General features: G+C 40.5%; 1 protein-coding gene across 1 annotated transcript; it reads right to left on the bottom strand.

The window, feature by feature from the left end:
* Positions 1-1,815: 1,815 nt before the first annotated feature.
* Positions 1,816-9,605, bottom strand: LOC119651394 (cytochrome P450 6a9-like). The gene is made up of 3 exons (XM_038054981.1): positions 8,542-9,605; positions 2,956-3,042; positions 1,816-2,163 (listed from the first exon to the last, which is right to left on the bottom strand). Exons 1-3 carry the CDS (start codon positions 9,488-9,490, stop codon positions 1,835-1,837), a joined length of 1,365 nt encoding a protein of 454 aa, XP_037910909.1. The 5' UTR covers positions 9,491-9,605; the 3' UTR covers positions 1,816-1,834.
* Positions 9,606-10,071: the final 466 nt, after the last annotated feature.

The raw sequence follows: 10,071 nt of genomic DNA on the forward strand, positions 1-10,071 counted from the left end.
TCAGTCCATTATCAATAAACACTGTGATTCCAAGTGCACACTTTCCGAGTTCCAATTCGCCAACTGACCTAAGCACTCGGTTGAGCATGCGTTTCTTGTCTTTAAAATGGATATTTTTCAAAATATTAAGCAAAATACTCCAACCATAGCCTCCTAAACATAAGAAAAGCTTGCGACTTGGCTGTACGGGCTCACTTTTAAGCTTTTGAATTTCTCAACTTCTATCCACACCTCTATAAGTTTATCATTAGCTTTCTAAATGGACGGAAATGGCAGATCAACATCCAACAACACCGTTAATTCCGATACATTTCCCAAGGTTAAATGCATCTATTAAGCCATCTTGTTTTCCTTGTTCATCGCAGACTTTTCTAAACTAAGCCTTGACCCCATCAAAATCTAACAACACGCGGCTGACCTGATCCTTTAAACGTCCACCAAAAATTTTTCCTGAATCTTGTCTGAACTTTTATTAAGACGAGCTTTAAAGATACTTCCCCCTTTAGCAATTATCCCTTAATCTCCAAAAGTGTGAAAAAATTGTGTTTCGTGGCAACATGAGGATCGTGCCAAAAATGAGGATTTCCCTCAAAATACATAACATGCCCATTTCTACTGGGAACGAATTCACCTACCTTGCGGTGAACTCCTATCTCTCCCACATATCCTACATTTCGAAGCCCTTGAACCATACCATACCATGGTGCTTTCAAATGTCTGTACCCCAACGTAAAAAATAGCGCCCCAACCTTAAGCTGATCTTTTACAAACAACTTATTAGAGCTGTCCTCGTTTTTGGCTTCATCTTCTAGTCCGATAGTCCCCCCTCCGTTTAACAAAACGGGAGATCCTCCACCAGTGCCCCAGAATCTACAAGAACGAACACCATTCCATATATATCTCCAAACAAATCCGATATGATTTCTGTCAAACTTCCCGTGTCGACTCTGTCCTCGTCCTTTACGCCATTAATAAAGGTTAGACGCACCTCAATCGCAATAACCGGTATCCGGTCTAGGCCTGCTTTATTTAGTAAGGAATTCCAGATGCCTCGGTTTCGCGCGAGGTCCACCAATTCGATATCCCTAAAAGTTGTCTTGTGTCCTGATCTACGCCATCACTGCACGTCGGGCAGGGTCTGCCTCATCTTCTTTTTCTAGCATAGATATTGCTTTTATAGACTTTCCGGGCTAGATCATCCTCATCCATACGGATTACGTAGTATTGATCATAGATTTCGTCGTTATGTAGGCTACAGTATCGTCCATCCTCATTGATGGGAAAATTCTTTGGAGGATTCTTCACCTGAACGCGGCCAAGAGTTCGACTTGCGAACTACAGTAGACTAAAAAGACATATGTTGAAAAAATGGAGGTGCACCTCGAAAAGGGTGCACTGGATATACAGTGCAATAGTAAGGTCAATGATTAACACAATAGCCAAGGAGCTACACAAATTCCAAAGACTGGTTTGCGTGGGGCAATGAAAATTTACTCAACGGCGTTCTGGGATTTACCATTCTCCATCTTTATGTACATATACAAGGATATGTCCAAGAGTACCAGGGAAGCGGGGAGCTCCCTAAATCGAAGAAAAATTGGTATTCTTTCTGGACGGCATCCCGTATGGCCAAGGAGGATAACGAGCGGAGGTTTTGAAAGTTTTTCCTTCTGGTGCTGGAAAATTATAAAATGAACATCTTAAAGGGCTATTAAGTTTGTTGAGTTTGCATTAGTTTAGTTCTGTTATTTACTTATTTATTAATTATTAAAAGTATTTGACTACAAAAAATTATATCAAAATTTTTCTGTTACAATGGCATGTATCACAATCTTTACAATTTTTCAATATCTAAGTACATTCCGCCTTCTGGTGAAAGCATAAAACTTTTAGTAGAGAAAACTAGAGGATTTGGTGATTTCGATGATAGTTTGAATCGATAGTTCTTCAATAACGTTATAAGTCCCATTGCGGATTGCATCTTTCCAAAACGTAATCCAATGCAATTTCTTGGTCCATCACCGAAGCTCAAAAATGAAACAGAATTCCGCAATTTAATATTCTCCGGCGAAAATCGATCAGGGTCGAATTTTTCGGGATCTGTATAAATATCTGAATCATGATGAATTGAATAATTCGGGATTTGAATTAAAGTTCCTTTTTAAGGTTTTGTGTAAACACAAAACCTTATTAAAATCGGTTTACTGTCTGTCTGTCTGTCTGTCTGTCCGTCACACGCATTTTTCTCGGAGACGGTTATAGCGATTGACACCAAATTTGGTAGAAAGGTGGGAACTGTGAACGCTCACGCATACAGTGAATTACATTCTTTTACGTCGAATTTAAGGGGGGGTCCCCATACATGCAAAAAGGGGGTGTAAAATTTTTTTTCATCAAATATAGTCATGTGGGATATCAAATTAAAGGTCTCGATTAGTACTTTTCAAAGCCGATGTTAGTTTTGACATTCTTTGGAAAGGTGGGGAGCGCGGGGGGTTGAAAGTGATCACTTCTTTAAGGGGGCCATTCTCAGAAACTACCAAACCGAAAAATCTGAAAAAAATCAGGAGGCTGCCGCTATATGGTGCCTGGGCTCCGAAATACCTTCCATGCCGATATCTGTTTAAATAACGTTAATAATAGTATATTACTACAATTTTTTGTAATTGGCTAGAAACCCCCCTTAAGTTCATTCTAGTACCATGAAATTTTGCAGTGGTATAGGCTATACTATGGAGCATGATCTTACCAAGTTTGGTATAAATCGCACTATTACTAACAAAGTTATAATACCTCAAATTTGTTGCTCCTTTGAAAATTGAAGACTATGAATGTCAATATCACCCGAAAGTGGATACTCTCACATAATATATGGATATATTACGTGCTACGGACTAAGAAATACACAAAACCTTTCGTATCTGAAGCGTCCAGCTTCCGGTTTCCCGACTTGTTCTATAGTCACATTGGTGCCGCGCACATGATAATCCTTAACACATTTACGGAAATTCACTTGAAGAATTGGGTATTTGCGGAGGGTCTCTGAAAACATAAATAAGATTAGACAAACATACATATTTTTCGATTCGATTTTGAAGAGAATAATAGCCATATTATTAAATAATAATAAAATCTATATCCGTATACAAAGGTGAGATTCCACTGACGCATTGCTACACTGCGAAATACGGGGATTGAAAGCCGATCAGTGGAAAACTGGCTATCTAGCAAGAAAAACTGAATTGTTATGGGCGGTTCATTTCTAATGATCAGGTATCATTCCCCCTGCAAGATGGGGCATTGACGATCCCTAAAGGCCGCTGGTTCCACTAATCTGTGTAATTAGATAATGCACTTTCAGAGGATGGGGCCTGGGTATATATATAGTGGACTTGATCTACACGAGTACATTTTAGACAAAAGAGTTGCTTCGCAAGTTAGTGAGGACAATACAGTGGCTGCAAAGCCATCAGGATATAGATCAAGGGCGAATCGACCTCGAAGGGGAGCTCTTGTAGGCTGTGGGATGGGTTGAATGAGTGAAAGGAAGCTGGAAGCTTGTAAGGTGGATATATTTTCCGCGGCGTTCGAGTTCGATATATCAGTAAATGCTACGGTGAGCAGCATGTTTTCAGTCAAAAAGTTTCTACCGGATTTTCGAGGGACGATCGGCACGGTTCACTTCACATAGTCCAATCGCCGGGGGAAAATGTATGGTGCGATAGGGAAGAACAGGACCTCAGGTATGGACAACATTTAGAATAAAAATTAAAAGAAGGACGAAGACGGTTACGGTTTTGTACCGGGGCAGAGGCAACACAGCAGAAGCTTCTTCACTTCCGCCCTTGGAGCAGCGTAACAGAAGCGGCTCGCAGGTGTTATACGCTCTCTTTTATAATTCACAAAACATGACGTATCGAAATCATACATGGCTGAACAGCCAAGTAGGGACAGGCGATACGTTGGCTTATACAAAACTACAAATGACAGCGGACTGCGAACTATCCAACTAGCAGTGTCGCACGACATAGTTGTTGCAAGTGCTTGGTTTGCCCGAAAGCGGTCCACAAACATAAGTGGGCTCCTCTGGACGGGACCACCTTCAACTAAGTTAACCAGGTGGTAATGGAACGCCTCCATCTCTCAGCCTTGATATATAAATAATGGAGACTCGGGCCACTATATCGTTGGTATAGTGCTCCGAGTTCGAATAAAAACGCCGGCTCGAATCCCCTTTGACAATCAGGTGAGAGGGAACACTGAATCCGTCCATAACAGAGTCTTCCATAACACCTATAACACTTATGGATACAAAAACCGCAGCTTACAGATATCCTGGAGAAGAAGCATCGTCAAGCAAGCCCTATCCACCTCGATGTTCATCTTGCCGAGACAAAGAAGGAAATCTGATTTTCGACAGAATAGCTATATTGGAGCGATGGGTTGAGTACTTTAATCAGTTGCCCAACAAACAAAATAACGGCTAGTTGGAGGTCCCGTCAACTGAAGACGAGGGGCCAATATTGACACCACCAACCATTGAAGAAAGTGTTCGTGCAATTCATCGGTTTAAAAATCGTAAGTCGCCACGATCAGATGGAATTACAACCGAACTGGTTAAATATGGAGGCAACCAATTACACCAAGCTGTTCATCATCTGCTCAAAGTGTTGAACAGCGAATCTACGTCTTGGGGACTAGCAGGCATTATCTGTTCCATAAATAAAAAGCGAGATTTCACGCAGTGAAGCAATTATTAAGGTATCACGTTGTTCTCTACCACCTTGCTAGGCCGGATAGCCATGCCAATACCAGAGAAGCTTCATTTCAATAAAATTACCAACAGATCAAACTTTGTCTCTGCGCCAAACCAAGGAAAAACTGCTGGTATGTGGATATCAGTTGCATCATATTTTCGTAGATTTTAAGGCCACCTATGACAGTATAGCCAGGATAAAACTGTACAGGGCCACGAGAGAGTTCGGTATCCTATCGAAACTTTTTAGATTGACTAGGTTAACCCTGACTAATGTGTGAGATCAGATAAAACCAGCAGGATCTCTCTCGAAACAATTCAAAATCAACAACGTTCTAAGACATAGGGATGCCCGTAGAATCTTTAACCTGGTCCTGGAACAAGTAATCGGCGATGCAGGTGTTAACTCAAGAGGCACCATCTGCTGGTCTATGCTGACGATATTGACATATTGGCAACCAGAGATGTACAGCTACCTTTATCGAGATCAAACAGGCGGCGGGAAATCTCGGACTGCACATTAATGAAGACAAAACGGAGTGCATGGTGGAAACGTCAGCGTCAAAACGAAAGATAGGTGAATACAATTTTGAGATCGTTGAAAAGTTTTCCTATCTAGGGTCAAAAATTACAACCAATAATAGCTACGACGATGAAATCCGCGCACGGTTGTTGGCAGTCAACAGAGCCTACTTCAGCTTACTTAAACTCTTGCATTCGAAACGTCTCACCATAGGGTCAAAGCTCTTACAGTACAAGACAATAATCTTGCCAGTCCTTATGTATTCCTTGGAGACCTTGGTTCCTAAGAAGAAAAATTGTGAAGCCTTGACCGCGTTCGAGGGAAGAATCCTCGGAAGAAGTTTTGGTCCCTTACATGAGGATGGACGATTCTATAGTCTATATGGCCAATATCTATGATAAAAAAAGAAGACGGGTAAGACCCAGTCTGAGATCGACTGACGGAGTAGACTATGACGCGTCAGGAATATCGACTTGATGGACCTTTTCGTAAAACCGGAATGTGTTCCGTACTAAGGAGGCCCAGACAGTGTATCGGTAACAGCGCGTTGATGATGATGGTTGCTAATTAAAAAATTAGTTCCACTTTTTTTCGCCAACGAAGTAAGTTTTCTCATCCCCAAGGAGCAGGGCTGCTCTTCAATTTCAACTCGGCTCCTTTCCTGGATATCACCATCTAGTTCAGTCTGGATATTGACCTGCAGTTGGGTTTGGGGAAATGCCATATGAAAATTCTGTGGAAAGGACACCCCGCCAATAAAGGGTACAGCCAAAATAACATACAAATTGAGGGTATGGATTCGAATAACGTATACAAATACCTGGGAATATTGCAAAGAACAACATCTGTTGTAGCAGTGATTAAATCTAGGTTGCTGACGAATTTGAATGGCATCTGGTTTTTATCTTGAAAACGAAGCTGTTCGGGAAAAATGAAGTCATTCCAATTAACACCATCACAACTCCCGTCCTTCTATAATAGGTACGTTCAGTGTGATACAGTGGAGTAACATTGATACAGAATCTGTCAATAGACAGACAAGGTAGTTCTTGCAAATATTAACATGCACAATAGAGTTACCGATAAATTGAGGATCAGCAACCCACGTCATCAAGGTAGAAAGAATTTTGCACTACAGTCAAGTGCATTCTCTTCGTGTATTTTTTTGTGAGAAATAATCTCTTGACCAACTAAATCAGTTACTGAGAGAAACCTGTAGACATGAGAAACCTGTAGAACCAATAACAAACGAGTTCTCTCCACTTACTGATTGGTGGATCTCTGCTTCGCAATGGCGACTCATACGTTAAATTATTTGGTCAATGATCGCGCAAGTATCTCTAGGGTGGGTTATTAAGGTGAAACTACCTACTAACTTGCCTCACTGGAAATTATTCTATGGTATGTCTGACGATATCCGCCACTGGAATATTTATTCATAGCATTGGAATGAGAATAGTTGGTAGACAAATTCATTTAAATATATAGAGAAAATGTGGACCAGAGGCAAATAGAGCATTGGAAGAGAATGTAGAAGAACCCATTCTAAATTTTATAATGCTTCCTAACACTGGGATTCTTCTAAATTTAGGATAAGCAAGAGAAATGTGTGATATTGACAGTAGAATATCATCATCATCAACGGCGCAACAACCGGTATCCGGTCTAGGCCTGCCTTAATAAGGAACTCCTGACATCCCGGTTTTGCGCCAAGGTCCACCAATTCGATATCCCTAAAAGCTGTCTGGCGTCCTGGCCTACGCCATCGCTCCATCTTAGGCAGAATCTACCTCGTCTTCTTTTTCTAACATAGATATTGCCCTTATAGACTTTCCGGGTGGGATCATCCTCATCCATACGGATTAAGTGACCCGCCCACCGTAACCTATTGAGCCGGATTTTATCCACAACCGGACGGTCATGGTATCGCTCATAGATTTCGTCATTGTGTAGGCTACGGAATCGTCCATCGTCATGTAAGGGGCGAAAAATTCTTCGGAGGATTCTTCTCTCGAATGCGGCCAAGAGTTCGCAATTCTTCTTGCTAAGAACCCAAGTCTCCGAGAAATACATGAGCACTGGCAAGCTCATTGTCTTGTACAGTACAGTACAGGTATATTGGAATATACCGATTCTAAACACCGATCAAGGTTCTAGGGGAGGGATGTCAGATAAAAACGAGGACAGGCTTTCTCTTTGGCATCATTTAAAATAAGCATTTAAATAAGCTCATCGTACCTGAAGTGATAGACAAAAAGTTTTGAAGGCCACCTGAGAAGTTGTTGAGGAATCGTTTGAACTTTTATGTCTCCCCTACCTATGTGTGTATGATCCCACAGGACAGGAGACCGGAACGAACTACTGGAGAGTGCTTCATATAGGCTCAGTTCCTAAAGACTGTATGCGGGTAGACATATCAAACTGCGAGAATCAAAGGAGCATATAGCATAATTTTTTCTGCCGAAAAGCCGTAAATCACTAGCTTCACATACTTTCAGAATAAGAGTGTCAGATGATATTTGACTTTAGTCTGATGATGAAGTGTGTAAAGTCCTCGTGTAATCCTCGGAGACCTAGGTCCTTAACAAGAAAAACTATGAAATCTAAACCACGTTCGAGAGAATTTTGGTCCCCCACAGGAGAATCGACGATTCCCTAGCCTATATTAGATAATATTCGGTTCAATAGATCACCGTAGGCGAGTGGCTTCATCCGTATGAGTGAGGAAGGTCCAGCCAAGAAAAAAAGACGTGGCATAATCACATATGGAACGGTGACGTAGGTCAAAACGCCAGATAGCTTTTAGAGATTATAAATTGGTGGACCTCAACACCAAATCGGGATGTCTGGAGTTCTTTAATAAGGAAGGTTGAGACCGGATACCGGTTGTTGCGCCTTTGATGGTGATGAAAATAAAATGTCATTTAGTGCAAAAAACTAAGTTGACTTATGAATTTATCATATGACAAATTCTTCATCATATTACAATCCGCATCGCACGACGTACGGCTTTGCAAGGTTTAAATTTTTATGGTCTGTGACGTAACATCGACAACCAATCGCAACATGCGGGTCATGAATTGGAATTCAAAAAGTGTGAAACTGAAGTTGTCCTTCCCGCCCAACTGAGCAGGCTTAAATGCTATATATAAACATTTAAGTTTAGTTTCTTGCACTAAGTGACGTGATATTACTGAAAATTATTAAATTATTAATCAATAGTAGGTAATGTCACAAGGAATTGTTGTATTTGAATACATACCCAAAACAGTTTGTTCCACATAATGCATCTCGTTCATTGCTTCGTAAGTCAACTTCCCGTCATATTTCTCCAATACGCGATTTATTTCGTCTCTACACTTATCCTGTATGTTCTGATTCTTGGCTAATTCATAAAAAGTGAAGGTTAAGGTTGACAACGAAGTTTCGAATCCACCAACGAAAAATACAAAAGCTTGCGCTGCGACTTCCTTCAAAGTTATCTTTCCAATTATTTTTGAATCCTCTTCATCGATTGATGCATTGTTCTTTAACTGAATCAAGAGATCCATAAAATCATTTCGACGAATATTTTTTTCACGAAATTCCACTGTTTCTTGAACAATGCCCATGAAAAATGTTGTAACATCGCGATGGTTTCGCGCTATACGCAACTTATTGCTCAGGTTTGGAAATATATTTACGAAGCTGGTGACAAATCGTCCATGAGCTGGTTCTTCGATATGTTTACGCCCATATCTACGGAATTCCGCATTGGGATCCTTTAAACTGTTGCATTCAATTCCAAAGGCGCAGGTACCAATGACATCGGTTGTAAAACGTGCCAAAAGATCTTTTATTTCCAAAGTTTTTTGTGTCTTCAGGAGCTCGCCAAGGGTCTCATTAAACTTGTCTGCAACTTCATGTACTGTGGGGAACATAAACCTCATCCTTCCGGAGGTAAATGTTGGAGACAATTTTGCGCGTAAGGTGCGCCACTTTTGACCGTCCAGGGTGAATAAGTTTGAGGAGAGCGGATCATCTTTCTCATTCATGATGATTGCATGATCAGTGAAATAATTGAAATCACGAATTAACACATCCTTGATGAAGTCCAGATCAGTAGCCACAATTGTTGGAGTGGTAACCATATATGCACCAACGAACGGGAAGTCGCCTTTTAATTTATAGAACGGAGCGATCAGTTCCCTCATACTCGTGGAGATCTGCATGCTTCCAAAAGGTATCTTTGGCTCTACGTACGGCACTCCGCGATCTTTCCAATACGAAAACTTTTTTTTGAAAAATAAATAAGTGGCGGGAATAAAAAATATTAGAAGCCACGAAATGACTGTTAGAATTTCCATTCTCACTAGTAGCTTTTTATCAGAGCGACCAGAATATACTGAGGAAAAATTTGTGGCCATTCCAATATATAGTATAGTTCGAACATTTCTTGGCTAGTCATCTTGGTACAGGCGTGAGTTATGTCCCCATAACAAATAGCATAGATACCTAATTTCCCACAATCAAATGTAATTAAATACACCAAATGCACCTAAATTCAAATGTAATTAAATACACCAAATGCACCTAATAAAAGCAATATTGCACTTTAACAGTAATGAAATAAAATACATTCATTCCGGCTAACAAACTCTATGTAGCACATTCCGGATGTGCATTATCAAAATCAGCATAATCATGTTATAAAATATTGTAAAGAATGAAATGAAAGTCAGTAATGTTTTTACCACAGAAATAAACGGTTCTTTCCTAAACAAAATTCCGTTTTATTTATTTTTTTATCCGA

Source organism: Hermetia illucens, chromosome 1, assembly GCF_905115235.1.
Source record: "Hermetia illucens chromosome 1, iHerIll2.2.curated.20191125, whole genome shotgun sequence".
Classification (NCBI taxonomy): Eukaryota; Metazoa; Arthropoda; class Insecta; order Diptera; family Stratiomyidae; genus Hermetia; species Hermetia illucens.